This window comes from Neofelis nebulosa, chromosome 13, assembly GCF_028018385.1.
Source record: "Neofelis nebulosa isolate mNeoNeb1 chromosome 13, mNeoNeb1.pri, whole genome shotgun sequence".
Classification (NCBI taxonomy): Eukaryota; Metazoa; Chordata; class Mammalia; order Carnivora; family Felidae; genus Neofelis; species Neofelis nebulosa.
Genome location: NC_080794.1, coordinates 79,212,161 through 79,230,653, shown reverse-complemented (window position 1 = coordinate 79,230,653; position 18,493 = coordinate 79,212,161). Strand labels below are relative to the sequence as shown.

Here is an 18,493-nt window from a genome sequence, read left to right as displayed (position 1 = left end):
ACCTTATATTTGAAACCAGCCCTCTGTGAGCTCACAGTTCAGAACACCTGTGCGGGAGAAGCGGGGTTCATGGCCCCAGAGGTCGGGCGGCGGAGCTTGGCTGCTTTTCTTTGAATCCTGACTCTTCGACTTAGTAACTCTGTTCCCTTGAGTCAACTTCTTAGCTTCTCTGTGCCGCTTTCCTCTTCTGTAAACGGAAACAACACAGCACATCACAAGGATTAAGTGAGTCAACATGTCAAGGGCTCTGAAAGTTGCCCGGTACCACGGTTAAGGTCAATAAAATACCAGGTGTTGGGGCGCCTGGGGGGCTCAGTCGGTTAAGCGTCCGACTCTTGATTTCGGCTCAGGTCACGATCTCACAGGTCGTGAGTCGGACTCGGTGCTGACAGTGTGGAGCCTGCTTGGGACTCTCTCTTCTCTCCCTCTCTCTCTGCCCCTACCCCGTGCGTGCTTGCTCTCTCTCTCAAAACAAATAGACGTTAAAAAAAATTTTGTTTTAAGTATCCGTTGTCGTAAGGCTCACCTTATCCTTTGCCCTTGCTTCACTGTAAATGGGGCATTTTTTCTTTTCCTCTTTTCAGATTCATTAAAAGTGTTACACGTCACATGTAGTTCTTAGGATATACTCCTCTCCCAACTACATTTGCCACCAAGGAGGAGCCCTGGGGGTCTAGTCCCTACTCTTACAGTTAATCAAGAAGATCGACAGGATAGTGTCCTTTGAAAATGCTGTCAGAAGTTCTTCTTCTGTGATGGTTTAAAGTTCTTCTTCTTTCCCATCCTCACTCAGTAAGGAATTGAATGGTGTTTGAGAAAAGTGACTCCATTATTACCCCCCTCCTTTCCTTCTTTGCCCCCCGCCCCCCCCCCCCCTGCTTCCAGCCAGGTGGGTCACCTACCTCCTGGATTTTGCAGGTGACTTGAATTCACTTACTAGATACACAGTGAGTCAGGTGGTAGGCCAAAATGGATTTAGCTTTATAATTTCAGCAGTAATGGGGGTTGGAAAGAGATATTATGGAAGACGTAATAATACCTGTTTTTAAACGCCTTCAAAAGTGCTTCAAGCATTGTTACGTGACTTTTCACTGAAAGATTTAAAATCCTAGAACCAGGAATTTACACAGTTTGCATTGTCTTATGCTAACAAGACAGTTAATCAGTTTTCATAGATCTTTGCTCTTCTCTGGGTTTTTGTTGTTGTTGTCGTCGTCATTTCTTTTTCTTGACAAGCCCTGTATACATTTTTGCTCTTGATAGCGTCTGCCCTTTCATAGATACTCTTGCTCCCAAGGTTGGTATTTGGTAGAGAAAATGAAGGACAGAGAAGAAAATGATCACTGCCAGATGCTTAGTGATTTGTGTGGTGATCAGTTTGATCACTTTGTAAAGATTGGTAGACTTCTCTGGCCTGTCTATGGCAGGCTAGTCTCTAGTAGACATTTTAGGACAGTTTCAAGTTCTCACCAATTTACTTATTTCCTTACTCAGTATTTATTTTACCTTCAAAATAAATTAGTAAGTGATGTTATGAAAGAGATACTAATGGCTCCTTGAAATCTGTTCGAGCACTACTAATTTCAAAATTGTCAAGAGTTTACCAGTTCTTTAAAATGGGGGAAATATCACAAGGCGAAAAATAAGCTTTTACGTAAGAACGCTAGAATGTTAAGGTAAAATACTTCCTTGGCTTAAAATCTTTTTGAAAACGGGAATTCAAAATGTTTTCATCAGCTTAAAATTTGCTTTAAAGTTCTTTATTTATCACCCCCAAATTCCTTCCGTTTTGATTTCTAACATTAAGTTTGTTTTAATCGTAAGTTGAAATTCGTATAGACTTTTTCAGTAGGAGCATGTCTAAGTTTATCCTATACCTGGTTAAAAACACCATTTTCCCTAACCTGTCAACAGCTTAGTTGAGCAGTCAGACTGTATTATTCGGTATCTTGTCTGACAGGAGGACAGCAGTCCAAAGAGAAAGATAACACAAATTGGTGCCACACTTCGATAAATAGAGACATTTTATTTTTCACCAAGCTGATTCAATCCAGTTCAGTTAACTCTTTTTCCCCCTGAAGGACAGATCAAAAAAAGGCAGCCGTGAATGACTGAGTTTGTCATGTGTTTGACACGTCAGTGTGTGAAAATAAAGCCGGCCACAGGGGAGGGGCTGTGCCTTTGGATTTCAGACAATGCCCCGTGCAAGAGCCCTGTCCCTCCGCTCTGTGCTGTGGGCCGCTGGACAGTCCCAGCCCTCAGCCAGAGTGGGGAACCTGGGGACGGCCGGCATTGTTGCGCACGACCCCCTTTTCCCTTCCAGCCTGCGACCGTTGTGATGTAATCATCCCTAAGAACTCTCGGGCATTTTTCAGACTGCCATGGTTTCACTTTAGTTCCATAGGCTAAAGCTATTGGTTATTATGTGGTGGTGGTGTCGTGATTTGGGTAACACGTGTGTCCTAAATGTCTCCTTCCTAAAAATCTGTGTTACAATAATTACACCACCAGTATTTCTCAGTTCAGTAATTTCTTCTTGAGATGCAGAATGAAATGTCTATCAGCATAATAATGTTTATGATACTTGTACGGTCATAATTATTTCTTGTAATGCTGTCATTATACCACGGGACATGAATTGTCTAAGTGGCATTTATGAAGGAAGATTTAAATTGTCAAAACCCTGCCTGTTGCTCCACAGATCAGGTCTAGGAGCCCCATCTTCTGCACCCAAAGCCTTCAGGGACTGCTTACCCTTCCCCCCCTTCCCCCCTTCCCCCCCCTCCCCCCTCCCCCCCCCCCCCCCCCCCCCAGCGCAGCCCTGCGTTCCAGTCTCTTCAGTGTCCTGCCAAGGTACCGCTGTCGCCCAGCCCCAGGCCCCACGGTGTCTGTCTTCGGAGCCCTCTCTCTCTGCCAAACCCATCCTTCACTTGATCTGGAATCCTGCTTTTCCCTTGACTTTGGCCTTGCTCAGCTAATTGCTGTGGTGGGACATCTCCTTCCTCCGTGTGGTCGAAAGCTTGGACTCTCGAGGGCGTGCTCCCCACCTCCCCAGCCACAGCTCTGCGTGTGCCCACTCAAAGGGAGGTGGTGTTTCTTTTCTGGGTAATCCACGCGTCCTGCCTGTTCCGGGCCTCAGCCGTGCCGCCGGTGCCCAGTGAGCAGAGAGCAGGGCTCGGGCTCTGTGTCACAGTGAAGAGGACAGGTTCGAGGGCCAGATACCCCGCCCCGCCCCGCCTCTCTTACCAGCCGTGGGACCACACTCAAGTTACCTAACCTGTCTGCGACTCGTTTCCTTATTCTGAAAGTGAAAGTCATACCCACCTTGAGGGTTGTAAAGATTAAATGGGTTAATTTTGGTCAGGTGCTTAGAATCGGATCTGGCACAGTCCAAGTGCTGGGTAGATGTTTACTCAGTAATTTGCTGAACACGTCCTGTGGGTCACTCTGCTGGGTGTTGTCCATGTTGCTAACTCTTCGTCTTTCCGGGAGTCTCTGTGCAGGTGCGTCCGCAGCCCCATTTTACAGACGACGCACCGTTAAGTGACTTGCTCAGGGTCACACGGCAAGATTAGGGCAGAATCAGGATTTGCGTTGACGCCACTTGGCTCCGGGGCCCTCGGTCACTCCTCTCCTTTAACCACCGAGGCGCGCTGCAGCCCCGACTGTAAATCGCGTTGTCCTTGAGACTCAGTGGGACGGAGGGAAACGCAGCTGGATGTGTCTCTTGTCCTCTTCGGGACAGCGGTGTGCTGTGAGGCGACGGCCGGAAGGGAGTCATCCCACTGGTCTGCCGTGGGCCGCCTTGGACTGAAAAATGGGCAGGACGGGAACCGCACGTGTCAGCTGCTCCCACGGCACCCCCGGCCTAGCCGTGCCGTACGATAACGGATTTTATTTTTGGTATTTTCTCTTAAGCCACTCTTTTGTCAGGCTCTTGCGGCTTTGCTGGCACCACTGACTCTAGTCTGGAACCATACAGAACACCACAAAGACAGGGAAGGAGAGAGTGGCTCAGCCGCGTCAGCCTGCTGACGGCGTGTTCGTTTGTAGGTATTTAAAACGTGTGTTAATGCGCTCTGCCGTGGCACCCGGCTCTACTGAAATACCAAATTTATCCAGAGGGATTCTAGCTAGAGAAGGTCAGCAATCAGTTCTGGAAGCTTGTACTCCAGATCTCAGCCCTAGCCGATGAAACGTTGGGTTTGTGAGTTATTCTCCCGTGCAGGTACGTGCACAGAGGCCCTGCAGATTGACCGCTTGGGCCGTGCACCTGCAGCGATAGGGATTTTCCAGACATCGCATCCAGCTGAGACTTTTCGTGCACACCGCCAAAAGTTTTAAAAGTGAATTTCTTCAAAGGATTCCAATTATTTGGCTGATAAAGCACAGATAATGAAAAAAAAAAATGTATACTTTACAGTTAAGTCTTTTTGTTTGGGGGAGGGGGGATAAAAAGGTTCCGAGGACAGTAATGCTTTGTCGAGGCTCTAATGTCCAATACTCTTAAGTGCCGGGTCAGAGTTAAACTTGAATGGCAATGATGAAATATTTACTCATCAGATGGCTTTGAAGTTCAGCCTCTTTTTGGTCACAGCCCCTTCCTAATGGACATGTTTCAAAGAAGAAAATGATTATAGCATTCAGCTGTGACGTTCTCTTACTCTCTGCATGGAAGAAAAACACATTTTGTTTGGGTCCATTTGGGTATTTAAATTTTGAAGGCCAGTTGCTTGGAAATCACATTAATGACGGAAATCGTTCATACAACTCTGACTCCGTTCTCATTGAGAGGATAGTGTATAAAAGTTAATTTTTCTAATACCTGTATAATGTTTTTAAAAGATTGCTTTAACTCATGTATTCTCCAGTCTTTCCAACCTACATTTATTGAATTCTCCATAGTTTATAGTACAAGGCTTGAGGTGAGTGCATGTATGTAAAATGAGTAAGTTATAAAATTCAGTTTTATAAACTCTCCTGCTGGGTAAAATCGCTTATGTTTAAAGATGTTTAGAAACTGTATCTATTTATATATAGTTCTTCAGTTCTGATAATAACTGGAGGGTTTTCCTTTAAAGTTTAAAATTATAGATACTTTAGGATGTTGAGTAAATACTGTTTTTCTTCTGCATCCTGGATTAGGTTTCATTCGTCCAAGTAAATTAGGACTTTAGAAATTGTTCTTGCAGTGTGGGTTAAAAACGTTATGTTTTTGTTTCCTCAACCACTGTGGACTGTGTGATACGCTTTTAACATGGATGTTTGTCTTTTGTTACTTAGTTTTCATATGAATCCAACAAGCAATGAGGACCTCAGGAAAATCCCGGTAAGTTGCCGAGGCGGGGTTAGTGCATCATCAGAAACGAAACCACAAACTGACCTTCTGCCTGGCATACATTTTTGAAAAAAACCTTCATCCTGAACCCCTCAGTTACCTTTGGATTATAGCTTAATGTGGTCATCTGGGGAGAAAAAAGAAAAGCAAAATTCAAACTCAGTCTTTAACATACGATAGGGCGTGACTTTATGATGTGTAGAGATTCAAGCAGTGTTAGAGATATAACTGAAGCCAATTTAGAATCTACACATTTTGTTTACAGACTTTTAAAATTAATGTGAAAGCTGTAGGTCAAGGTCAGCATCACGGTTATGAAATGAGAGCGTGGGGAGAAAGTGGACGATTTTTGTTGTTGTGACAAAGATCGAAGAAAGAATAAAACTGCCTCTTAACTTTCAACAATAGGAAAAGCATCTTGGCAAGAGATCGAGGTAACCGGGAGAGTCTTTGAAAGAACCTTTAGGACACTTACCTTCTTAGAACAAAACCAAATATATTAACAGGCTTGGAAGCGACCATCTAAATGTAACTCACATTTTGCAAGGATCATTCAGATATCTTAACTTCATTTTATTGTGTTTGAAGTCCAGGTTTGGATCTCTGTTCAGAGTTCGCTGCATCTTCAGTCGATTCTAAAAGCATTAAAATCTAGAGAGTAAGTTACTGTACAAAAATATGGGCACATGTTCTCGGTAGAAAACTGGATTCCCACTGAATAACAGAAATAGAGCCTTTATTCCAAGAGGCTGGTGGTTGCTGTTTGAACCATCTGTCCTTAATGTGTGTGATCCAGATGTATAATAAGAATTTTTTAAAGCAATAACGTATCGCAATTTTCTATGATGTGATATGCCTAGAAGAAACTGGTGTGGTGTATAAACCGTTCTAAATGTAGTTATTTGTATTTAAAATTCTAGAAAACATTATAGAAGCAGAGGACTTTGTACTGCATTTTTGCTGTTTTATGTAAATGATTTATAAGTTTTGATGTTTCATAAATACTCAAGTCTTTATAATATGGCAGTCTGGCGAGAAATGTCAGAATATATGAAGTCAGCCTTTGATCAGATAGTAAAATGAATTCTATCAGGCGGTTACTTAATCTCAAACAAAATGCAACATCAAAAAATCGATTTAATGTGCAGCTATTGTTTATTAAGTAACCTTAATTACAATTTCTGTGTGCTTGTAAATGTACTTTTCCCAATCTTGCGATTTATTGCCGTAGAAGCATCCTTAGAATTCTTTAAAGAAATATAAATGTGAAAATTGTTTTAGTTAAAGGATTTAAAGGTGATAAAAGAATCCTTGATGTGCGATTCTTTTTCTCTGGAATACTAACTCTTCTAAATGACAGTTGAAGGATTACTAGGTGTTGTTAATTTACCGCAGGATGCAATTAAGAGGAGAAAGCTCATCCTTCTCCGGATCGTTATTGAGGGAAAGCATTTGAACAATTCTTCTGTTGAAGATTATAAGATGTTTGAAGTAATTTACATTAAGTTCGCCAATAAGAGCCATCCCCCAAGTTATTTTTTCCCCTTCTGGGCCTAGTATTTTGTAATTAAGTTTGTATGTCTTCCATGCTGGTGCCAACACCTGTCTGTGAAAGCGCAGTGTTTAAACAGGAGCAGTAGCCAGTTGAAAGGGCAGCGCGAGCTCTTTAAGGCCTAATTAAGAACTGAAAGGGAGGTGAAGGCAGTCGGACAAAAGATGTGAAAGTAGCTGAGATGATATTCCCAGAGCAAAGTTCCTCATTAGAACAATAATGAGAAGATCAGAGAATGCCAAGCCTTCATCTTTCTGTCTCTTTCCCCTGGCCGCCTTGGATGGCAGTTAGTGCCCCACCAATATTTGGTTGCCAGGACAACCTCTCTTTAAATCTCCAGTTATTTTGAGTCCTGATAATTTGCTTTTGTTTAAATTTCAATATTGCAAAAAATATACATTTCCCGGTGTAAAAGGCTAGGCTATGTGTGAAGTAAAAATAGCTCCCTGGTAATTCTCAAAAGTCTTTGGTACAACTGTGCTACTTAAAATTCCGATTGGAAAACTTCACGTAACGATTCTGCTGTCCTCTCACCCAATCCCCACTGTCTGATATCCGCGTATGGAAATTTTGAACCGAAGTTCCGTGAGGATGACAAAGGATGGGTCGTGAGAGGGGAAGAGAGAAGACAAATTTACGTTAAATTTCAATACGAGAAGACAGCTTAAAAACATATGTGCCGTCTGTACGGAGTGCTGGAGGAATAAATACTGAGTACCTGGGAGCCCTGCTGGGGTTATTTGAGTCCCCACCAGTTTGGAGGTTTCTCAGTTTTAGAAGTTCTCCTGAGAACAGTGTTAGAGATATCTTTTGGAAAAATAGTTAATTTTTATATTTGCCTGAGAGTTTTCCTCTTCAAGCAAAAGAACTCTTGTAACCAGCAAATAACTCCATTCCCTATTGTAGGTGTTAATATTAGTCTGTATTATTTTGTTGGGAATTGTATCAACGAACAGGAGGAGACATCTATATGTATTAAGCGAATAGGTCAGTCAGTGTGAGCATCTGATGCCCAAAATTAGAAGGGTTAACTGGCTTTCAACTGTGGGATGAAACCTGGAACTAAGCACAAAACTGTTTTTAATTATTTTATATTCTTTTCCAGAATATAGTTTATAGTACATGTGTTTCTAAGATGTTTTCCTGCCTAGAAACTCAATGCAGAAATTTGGGGGGAAATTTTCACATAAAAGGACAAATGGAAAATTTATTGAGAAGGCCAGAAATGTATTTCCAGGAAATCTGTCTATATATAAGTATTAGATGGTCGGGAGGGGGGAAAAAATAAGCCAAATAGTGGCTTTTCTACGCCAGATTATGGCTTTAAAGCGTTGAGCAGTATTTATGGTAATTGTTTTGAGAGATTAAATTGTTAGATCGATTCATATCATGGCTTTAATGTAAACTACACATGTCAAAATAAGGATTCTTTGACATGTTCTTCACCCTCATTGTCTTCACAGAAATGTTTAAAAACGATTTCCATTACATTATCTGATAGTCCTGGTGTGGTGTTAAATATAACCATCTGAATGATTTTCTTACTGTGTATCGTCACTTAATTAGTTTGGAGGAATCAGTTCATATATGTGTAATTTGATTAAGATTAGAGAGACTCAGGCTGACGCTGTTATTATGTTAAACTAAGAAAACACATAAAACAGTCAACTCGGCAGTAATGAACCCCATTTAGTGCACTTTCATGAACCCCTGCAGTTCGCACAAGAACTCTGTTTTTCGGTAAATGTTTTATTAGATAAATGAAGTCACATGAGTTGGATGTCGCTACTTTTTTAAAAATGGAGTTCAGAAAAAAATTGCTTTGTAGACCAGGAAATCTTAGAATTGAAAGGAACCGTGGCGAACATCTCATTTATCAGATAAGGGAAGTGAGGCCTAGGCCGGTATCTGTCTCAAATCTATGCAGAATTACTTAGGTTATAGTAAGAAAGTTTAGCTTATTTTTAAGACATTTTAAAAATATACTTACCTCAGTATTGAGTACTACTGTAGCTTATCTTTTCTTTAGAAATCTGCTTAATGTAATAAATGTTTAACAAGAATGCGGTTAGGAAATTATAAGTTTTATATCTCTAAACTGCTCGTGACCAGTTATGTAAGTTAGTAAACATGTGAGTCTGTGTGTGTGTGTGTGTGTGTGTGTGTGTGTGTGTGTAGTCGTCTTGTTACAAAAGATTGAGAGAGAAGAGAATAAAAAGTAAACCAACACTTCTCTCCAGAGTTGTTGTGAAGTAATATTCTTAAATGTTTTTAGGGACAAAGGTAATATGACTCATAAAGTTGTGTCTGCTCCCAGTTTCTAGTGCTCAAATAAGTTGTTTTAAATATAATCTTATGGAATTGAAGCTCACTTTTCCGTTAGCATCCGCTCTGTCCTTTCTGCTAATCTGTTGGAGGCTTTTATTACTTGTCTTTAATGTTTCATTCAGTAGCTTTACAACTAAGCTCCTCCAAATGATCCTACCCACTGCTCCCATTTTAATTTTCCTAGCACTTCGCTTTAATCATACTCTGCCTCTGTGTAGAAACCTTCCATGGCTTCCTCACCATTGCAGTAAGTCTCAAAAGTCCTTAACAGTAGCATCCAGCATCCTTGACAGTCTGTCGGAACCTACCATTTCAGCCTCTCGGCACTCTGTCCTGAACCTTATTTTCCAGCTGTTCTCCACGGATTACCTACTGTTGACCCTTATGCCTTGAATCACGTTTCCTCCTTTAAACGAGCAGAGCTCACTGCTTCAGATGCCCATGGCGTTGGACCAGTTTTGGGTCCTGAATTTTTCCTTTATCCTTGAGAAGGGAGTGACTTTGATAACCTAAGCATCGAATGGGTATCTGTACTTCAGGTGTTTCTCCGGACAGCAAAGTCAAGGTGCTGGGGGGGGGGGGGGGGGGGGAGGAGGGGATACAAAGTTACACTTTGACTTTCCTCGTGAGCACCAGACACATGTCAAATTAAAGTAGATCCTGAAAAAGGACTAAAGACAAATTTAACCCAGTGGAGAGAAAAAAAAGAGTCAAAGGCCTTTCTGCATTTACCCAGCAGTCCCCGTTCTCTACCCTCCACTGGATAGATTAGATCAGTTAGTCCTTAAGAGCTAGACCCGTTTCCTCAGTATTACAGGGGTTTTTTTTTCCTTAAAGCCAAATGGAAATGTTTTGAAAGAAAGTGATAAAAACCTTTTTTAAGTTGTTGATTAAGGACAGAACTGTGTAAAAAAGGCATAAAAGTTGTTACTTTATATTTGGACACACACACACATATATATATATATATATATATATATATATATATATATATATAGCATATATACACATATACTATAATGAAAAATCTAAATACTACACACCATAGGTGACGTTCCAGTGCTGTTTTGATTAAATTTATGACAGATGTTTTTCTTTTAATATTAGAATGCTTTGTAATAAAGGTCAAATCCATGTCTTTTTCTGTTTTATTATTTTTGTGTAAAAAGGAACGTTCATCAATAGGATAAAGTTAGCAAAATAAGTAAATGAGTGAATGAGAGAACACAGACCCACTAATCCTAAGTGTTAGTTAACATGATTGTAGTTGAACTCTGAGTTTCCTAATAACCAGGGCAAAAAGGGAAATGAGTTATGTGGGTAGTAGTCCTAGGAGGAGGAAATAGACCAGTTACTGAGGGGAGAAAAAGCTTTGTTTGCCTCTAAATTAAAACAGGAATTACTCCCACGGGGCTTCTTACAAGGCTGCTCATTGGTTTAATTCTGAATGACTTGAACATTTTACAGCAAATTGGAGAGGCAGATTTGACACGGCTGCTTTTTGAAACCATCTTCAGTAAAAAGCCAAAGTCACAGCATTAAACCACAGTTCAGTAGAAGCAGTTCACGAGGGCTAAGCTATTGTGCAAATGTATAATTTTCCATAGCTACTTCGAGTTTTTCCAAGTCAAATCTTAGAGATCTTTAGTCTTTGTCTAAATTATGTTTGTTGTAGAGCATTTTATCTCTTAATCCTAAATTGTGTGGTCAATTTCGTCTATTAGGACACTGTCCACAACGTAAGGAACCGTTCTAGAAAGATTTAGAATTACAATCGAGGCTTTGGTGTGTCCGCCCTAGTTCTTGCCTCAGGACTGGCTAGCCACTCTGAACGTCACATTGGTTCTAGCCAAGGACACAGAAGAAACTTGATCGGGGTTTGAAAAACCAAAAGTTGAAGTTCCAAATAATTCTTACCTTGCCGTCCCCTCCCCCTGGCCATGTTCTGTCTACTGAAATGACCACCTTTCTCCTGTTCCAGGACAGCAACCCTTTTGATGCCACCGCAGGGTATCGTGGTCTGACCTACGAGGAGGTCCTACAGGAGCTGGTGAAGCACAAAGAGCTCCTCAGGAGGAAAGACACGCACATCCGGGAACTCGAGGACTACATCGACAACCTCCTCGTAAGGGTCATGGAGGAGACGCCCAGTATCCTCAGAGTGCCATACGAACCGTCCCGGAAAGCTGGCAAGTTCGCCAACAGTTAATAAGCCAGTCGTACTGTGCTTGCGTTCGGGGCAAGAAGAAAAGAGACAAAGGAAGAAGGAAATCTCGGTACTGCGAGAAACCACACGATCAGGCTTCGTTACATACTCGCCTTCATTGCGAAAAACTACGTTCCGTGTAAATACTAGCAGGGACTCTCAAGAGTGACCTGTGAAGTGAGCTAAATTATTTACACTTTGAAAGTGAAAAGGGGCCAGATTCTCCATGAATAAGCAGTTCCTTCGGCTTCACTTAGGTGCTGGTGTCGCCCACGAACCTGCCATAGGCCTAGGGGCAGCTTCGGAAGTACACGACTTGTGATTCCTCAGGAATAGATTTCTCCTCAAGCAGAATCGACGCCGTGGCCGGTTTCTCAGAAGTCGGTGTGTAGACACATTTAGCTGCAGGAATACCGTTCATTGTAAACACTCAAAAAAAAGTTCCTGTTTTATATGCATCCGTATGTGTACATGAATACATGTTCATGTATCTTTGTGTATAAAATACATGCATATACCTCATATATACATGTGTTTTTAAAACATTTAAGAACAACTGGTTGCCTCTAAAATTAAGATACCAGTTTCTCAATGTGAAAATCTATGTGTGCTCTCTCGATGCAAAACAAAATCGTCATCGCTACCGTATCACGTACAGTTTGTTACCGGGAAGCTGCTTCAGGTCCCTCTTGACTTTGTGAACCTTGGTTTCACAGAGCTGCTCCCCTGTTATTCCGGTATCAGATGTTGCCCTTTTTCTGAAAGGAATGATCCAAAGTTTTGTGAGTTTTGTTTTTGTTTTTGTTTTTGTTTTGAAGCATGACCTATTTTAGGAAACTTGATTAGCTTCAGGAGAGTAACTTGTCTTCACGTTTGAGTTTCGTTTAAGTCCAAGAGAAGCTAAGGTAGTCTGTTTTGTTGAGATTCTGAATGCCTTTAGATCACTAGCCCGAAAGATATTAGGAAGTTAGATCTGAAAATCATTCTGAGGGAAAAAAGGAGGTGATCGTCTGATGCCTGATAACCCAAAGCAACGTGCAAATTCGAGGAATGAAGAATTAGGCTTAGTTTCAAGTTACGTAAATAATAGGACAGATGGTTGCATTTGGGTCTTGAACCAAAAGAAGAGTCACCGAAGGAAGAGTGAATCGTTGGAACAGACCTTCACTAGCGTGGCCCTGGACACAGTTCTACATCTGCCCTTAAGAATTGGTTTATCACAGAATTATATGTTGGCCCTTTTCTTAAGTCAGTTCCCCTCCAAATGCCAATACTTCCAAGAATTATCTTGATATATTTGTACGAAATTAGCCTGAAATTTACAGTGGAAAACAGTTGTCTAAAAATATCGCTAATCATCTGCTTATTTTTTCCCGTAAAAATCTAAAATAAATTATGAAACACTGAATCTGTGTCTCCAGTTTTCAAAGGGAAAATTTGCTTGTCTCTGGAGACATCTATTCTGCAGTCTTTTAATGAACCTCATTTTTGTCTAATATTTATCTCTATGAAGACTCCATTGAAAGTTCAATGCAAAGCAGAGAGAAGAGTTTGGCTCATTTTAATATTCTGAATCAGATAATACTTGGCCAAGTTTAGATTCATAAGCTAAAATTGCTTATTTGTGTTAGCTGACTCTTTAGTTTTCCTATGAGAGCATACATTGGGAAATTCTGAGAACTTCTACATACAAAAAATTAGGATTTTTTTTCTTTTTTCAAAAGTTAAATAACTTTTTAAATGAAGAAATGGAGAAGGAAAAATAACTTCCACCAACCTTTTTTCCCCCACTTACAGATTTCTGTAATGACCCTCAGAATTTGGTTTATTAGTATTTTATTTTCCCATTTGAGGTCTGAGTCATTTTTTTTTAACACGGTGCCACTTTTAGTTAACATTTTATTAAATATTACAAAACTTTCAGCATTTTATTTTCTGATGTTAGTCCAACCGAAGCTCTTCTTACACTTTTTAAAATACTAAAGTCCATGTGTTTGCAGTATTGTGATAGATTATCTGCCGATATTTCAATATGCTTTGGCCAAAAGATGTCAGTTTCGTATCGGGGATATGTTTTATGTAAATCGAGTTCATTAAAAAGCATTACTCAAATACTGCTCTTTTTATGAGGAAGTTTACTTTTGAGGAGAGATTCTTTGCCAATATGAAACTGTTACGGATTAGACCAATCAGATGTGAATGATTTGGTTATAACTGAATCGATACTTTTGTTTTTAAATCTAAGACAAGACTTGTATTGAAAACTGAATCAGCACTTGTCATGGCTGATTGTCGGCATTTGGGTCCAAGTGTCGTTCCAGTGTTTATGAACTTCCACTCATGACCCAGAGTACAACTTCTTGTATGTTTTCGTAATTGGTCACTACAATATGCTAAAGTCAAAAAGTAAAAATGAGTTCCCAAGTAAACACATCAGTGTTTCCGTGTTTGGACAGAAGTGCAAACAGAGTAGTTTTAGTTTCTAATGTTGTAGGAAAAAGGCCATCAAGATCACCTTTAGTTAATTTCTCCAAAATGTGACTTTGAAGCATTCCAATGGTGTATTTTGTTAGTAGCGTAGAAATAGAAATAAAATACGTGTGCTCATTAAATAATGCACAGCACAATAGACTTTATAAACAGATTTTACTTTTGCTTTTATGCTGAAAACTGCATGCAGTAGGGCATTCCCACTGTGAGAGAATTTCCTGAAATCCCAGAATGGGTATCTATCCTAAACCTATCTTTGGCGAACCTACTTCTGTTACCGATAAAAGTATTTCTGCTATTATTTTCATAACAGAGTTTTACAGTTGGTTCCCTTCCAGTTCCAAAATTTGGCTTTGAAAGTTGAACACGCTGTCTGTCCTGCCATCCCACGCGTCAGGTTTCGTTTTCTGAATACCAGGGTCAGACCTGGGAAATGTATATAAAGTGACACGTCACCCATTCATGAAAACGTTTAGATATTTCTTTGTGCCTCTGTATTCTACATTGAGCCTAGTTTGCCGTCCTCCCGGGAACGTCATATTATCCATAGATTATGCACAGCTACGTCTATTGCTTTTGGCAGTAAATGAAGATTTACTTGTAATTTTCCAGCTGTGAAGATGTTGCCTCGTATTGAAAAGGATTTCATGAATGGACACCTAAGTAAAACTCAGCGCATTAGTGACAGACTTGCTTTCCTCACATCCTTCCATCACCTTTTCCTCCAGCCTCGCCTCCCTCCTGCCTCCCACCCCCATCAGAGTGCTTATTTGTTTAGCAAGGAGAATCTTAAAACAGAAACTAAAAACTGCTGTCTTCAATGTATCTAGTCATTGTTACACTGGAGCTTGTTATTTTCCCTCTGTAGCCTTTTCAGGAGAAGCACCCTACCTTGGATTTGTAAATCCAGCCGAAACTTTTTGCTGTCCATGTGTTCACGTGTCTTCTAGATATGCTAGGTGTCGTGTGTGTGCGTGCGCATAAAGCATGCTCATTCACTTGACGTCTTTGAAGTAGGAGGTAAAGGACCACGGTGCCGCCGGTTTATGGAGATGTAGGGGTCTGTCAGCACACGTCGCAAGCCCCCATTTCCACAGCTTTATAACCTGAATAATCCAGATGCAATCATTGGAAGTATTTAATATGCAGTAGGTAGCACCTTAACTAATTAATCTGCATATGAAGGGTTTTCTGATGTATTTAATAGGAAGTGTAGAAGCTTTCGAGCATTAAACTAGAGTTGACGTTTTATTTCATTTATTTCCTATGTCGACATTGACATTTTCCACTCTTACCATGGAATGGAAGTCTGTAAAAAAACGATACATTGGACTCATTAATCCTTGAAGCTCCCAGGTGGTTCGTTTTTCGAGGTACAAAAAAAAAAATGCTGCAGATCTGTAAGTGTATATATTTAGCAGGTATTTGAAAGATAAAAGCATTATTTATAACTGATGAGTATTACACTTAAGTAAAAAGCTCTGGAAACTTGTATACATTTTTTTGCAGGTACAAACTCAAAAGTCTGTAAGCATTGCATACGTGACAGCTGTATAATTTATGTAATCTGATGCATGAATCAGAATTTTCTATAATATATAAGTATTGATTTATTATAGTTGATTAAAGTGTCTAATCTTAATTCAGTTGTCATAATTTCCTTTATTTTTTTATTAAAAAAATTTTTTAATGTTTATTTTTGAGAGAGAGAGACACACACACACACACACAGAGCGCAAGAGGGGGGAGGGGGCAGAGAGAGAGAGAGGGAGACACCGAATCCGAAGCAGGCTCCAAGCTCCGAGCTGTCAGCACAGAGCCTGACGCGGGGCTCGAACTCACCAGCCATTAAGATGGTGACCTGAGCTGAAGTTGGCCGCTCAAACGACTGAGCCCCCCGGTCACCACTGGTTGTCATAATTTCTTACTGCAGAGAAGACTGGACTGTAGGATGTACGCATTTGTACGTGAGTCCTTCTTGCCTTTGAAAAGTACTTAGGATGCCTCTTACTTGATGTATTACAATAGCAAGTGTATTTTAAGGCCTAAGCTCACTTCACTGCGGAAGTTGTTTTGCAAAGTGACTCAGAGTGGTTTTCCAGCACCTTAGAGTGGACGTTCTTCAACAGATGTGTGAGTGCCCTCTGTGTGAGGCATCCCCTCACAAAACTGGAACTTACGGTTTGGTAGTGAATGACATCTTAGTATTTAGATGGAGGCTAAGGCCCCTCTTGAATGCTTTCTATTTCTGCATTTTTAAAAATGTTAATTTGAGAGGGAGAGAGGGAGAGTGCCGTGGGGGAGAGGGGCAGAGGGAGAGAGAGAATCCTAAGCAGGCTTCGTGCCAGGGCTCGATCCCACAACCCTGGGATCATGACCCGAGCTGACATCAAGAGTCGGACGCTCAACCGACTGAGCCACCCTGGCGCCCCTCGTTAGACGTTATTTTCTTTACTCCTCACAACAGCCCTGTACGGTTAGAACCGTACAGGCTCGCAGAGGAAAGTGAAGACGACTAACGAAAAATCTACGTGTGAAACTCGAGAGTGAGTTGGCAGACCCATAGCACTTCTCACCCCTTACCGTCCAGCAGAAATCACTCGCCCGTCACCGCTTCCACCCTCTCGGCCCAGCAGTCCCAGGGCACACCTGCCCGTCCAGGTGCTGGCTGCAGGAGGCAGGAATGGAAGGAGGATGGCTTGGGTGCGGTTATGTATATGGCAGCATATGAGGCAGTTGTGTTACTCCAGACGGTGAGATGGGATCCGTGTGTAGTAGTTTGGGCCATAAGTTGCACACGTTTGGAGCCAGGGATTTCTCTGCAGACCAGAAAACCTTCCTGTTCTCTAACTGCTGGGAGGGTCCATTTAACGTATCCCTGCACTCCCCCCACATTGCTCCCCTTTCTGCCTATCCCCACACGTATGTTCCCTTAGTCTACTGAGACAAAGATATTTGGGGTCATTTGGGAAGAGGCACATATATATATATATATTTTTTTTTTAGTGTTTAATTTTTATTATTTTTGTGAGAGAGAGAGGGAGACAGAGGATCTGGAGTGGGCTCTGCAAGGACAGCAGAGAGCCTGATGCGGGGCTCGAACTCACAAACCGTGAGATCGTGACTTGAGCTGAAGGCAGATGCATGATGAGCCACCCAGGAGCCCCAAGTGTTTATTTATTTGGAGAGAGAGTGAGAGCAAGGGAGGGGCAGAGAGAGGGAAAGAGAATGCCAAGCAAGCTCCGTGCTGTCGCGGGGCTCAAACCCAGGAACCATGAGATCATGACCCGAGCTGAAGTCAAGAGTTGGATGCTTCACTGACTGAGCCAACCAGGTGCCCCAGGAACAGGGACATCCTCTTAACGGGGCCATTCTCCCCCTAGCGTTTGTTGTAACGCGATGCCTGTCTCAGAAATGTTCCTGTTCAGTTTTTCAAGGTAAGGGGCTTGTGACCTGGGTGTCTAACATTCTACATTTCCTCCCCCCACCGAATAGTTTTACACGGTAACACAAATGGCACGCTTTCACGTTTTTATGATTGTACAGAGATCCTACTTACAAGCGACATTTTTTAATAAACCTGTAATTACATGCACTAGGAATGCCTGACTCCATTCTTTTACTCCTCACATCCTAAAATCTGTCAAACGTTCAATGGTTTCATCATTTGTTGGGCATACCAGCATTTATGCTGGGAAGCCAGCGATCAGATTTCTCCAGCGGGTTTTCCATTGTAGTGCGTTGTGGTCAAACGTAAGTTGTGCCCAGCTGGTCACTGATATTAGTGCCCAAGTTTGCACGTGATTTTTTTTCTTTTTTGACGAATTAGAACGGAGCGAAGGTTTCACCATTATAACGTTACGTGCACTCTCTTAGGCTCGGGCAAATGACCAGAGAGTGTAGGAGACCGAGTCCACAGGTCGTGTTCGGTTCCCAGCGAACTTGCTCATTTGTACAATAGCCTCAGTGCACGGATTGCAAGCTCCAGGGTTGACAGGGTCCGGTGGGTATGGTGGCGAGTAAGGCAGGCCCGGGGTAGCAGAGCAGGGATTCCTGGGGACAGTAACGGCAATCCGGACAGCTCATGCGGCCATATGGAAATGAACGTGGGGCCAGGGCCGCCAAATCCGATCTGCCTAGAGAAAATGAAGATACAGATTTCTACATGGAGTATGATTTCCAGATGTTAGCATCTAGTTCGTTGGTTTTTTTAACAAGCGGTCACCAGTGTACTATCTCGTCCTTAGTCACTGGTTCTGAGGTACCATCGAGTCATTGTCGGAGCAATTCAGAGTATGTTTTACTCCCCACCCCCCCCAAATGGTTCTGTGTTTCATCAAAACCTGGGTTGGCCAAGGGCCCTGCGGGCTGTGTGGGAGACGTAACAACCCTGTTCAAGGTTCGCAGGGGGTGAGAAAGAGTATTCAGTGGGTATAAAGTTTCGGTTATGCTACACGAATAGATTCTAGAGCTCTGCTCACGACCTTGTGCCTACAGTTAACAACACTGTTTTGTGCACTTACAAAATTTGTCAGGAGGGGGGGGTCTCATTAAATTTTCTTCCTACAACAAAGAACAA

The 18,493-nt window shown here is 41.7% G+C and overlaps 1 protein-coding gene across 3 annotated transcripts in view; it reads left to right on the top strand.

Annotated features, from left to right (window-relative positions):
* Window positions 1-15,556, top strand: part of RAB11FIP2 (RAB11 family interacting protein 2) — a 40,348-nt gene extending 24,792 nt beyond the window's left edge. Inside the window, exons 5-6 of one of the 3 annotated variants that reach the window (XR_009252672.1) lie at window positions 5,284-5,329; window positions 11,200-11,229. Coding sequence is in view for 2 of the 3 variants with exons in the window: in XM_058697905.1 (XP_058553888.1) it covers window positions 5,284-5,329; window positions 11,200-11,427 (274 nt within the window). In the remaining variant the exon portion in view is untranslated. Of the gene's footprint in view, window positions 1-5,283; window positions 5,330-11,199 lie in introns of all 3 variants that reach the window. The other 2 variants (XM_058697905.1, XM_058697907.1) reach the window with 2 other exon arrangements.
* The last annotated feature ends 2,937 nt before the right edge of the window (window positions 15,557-18,493 follow it).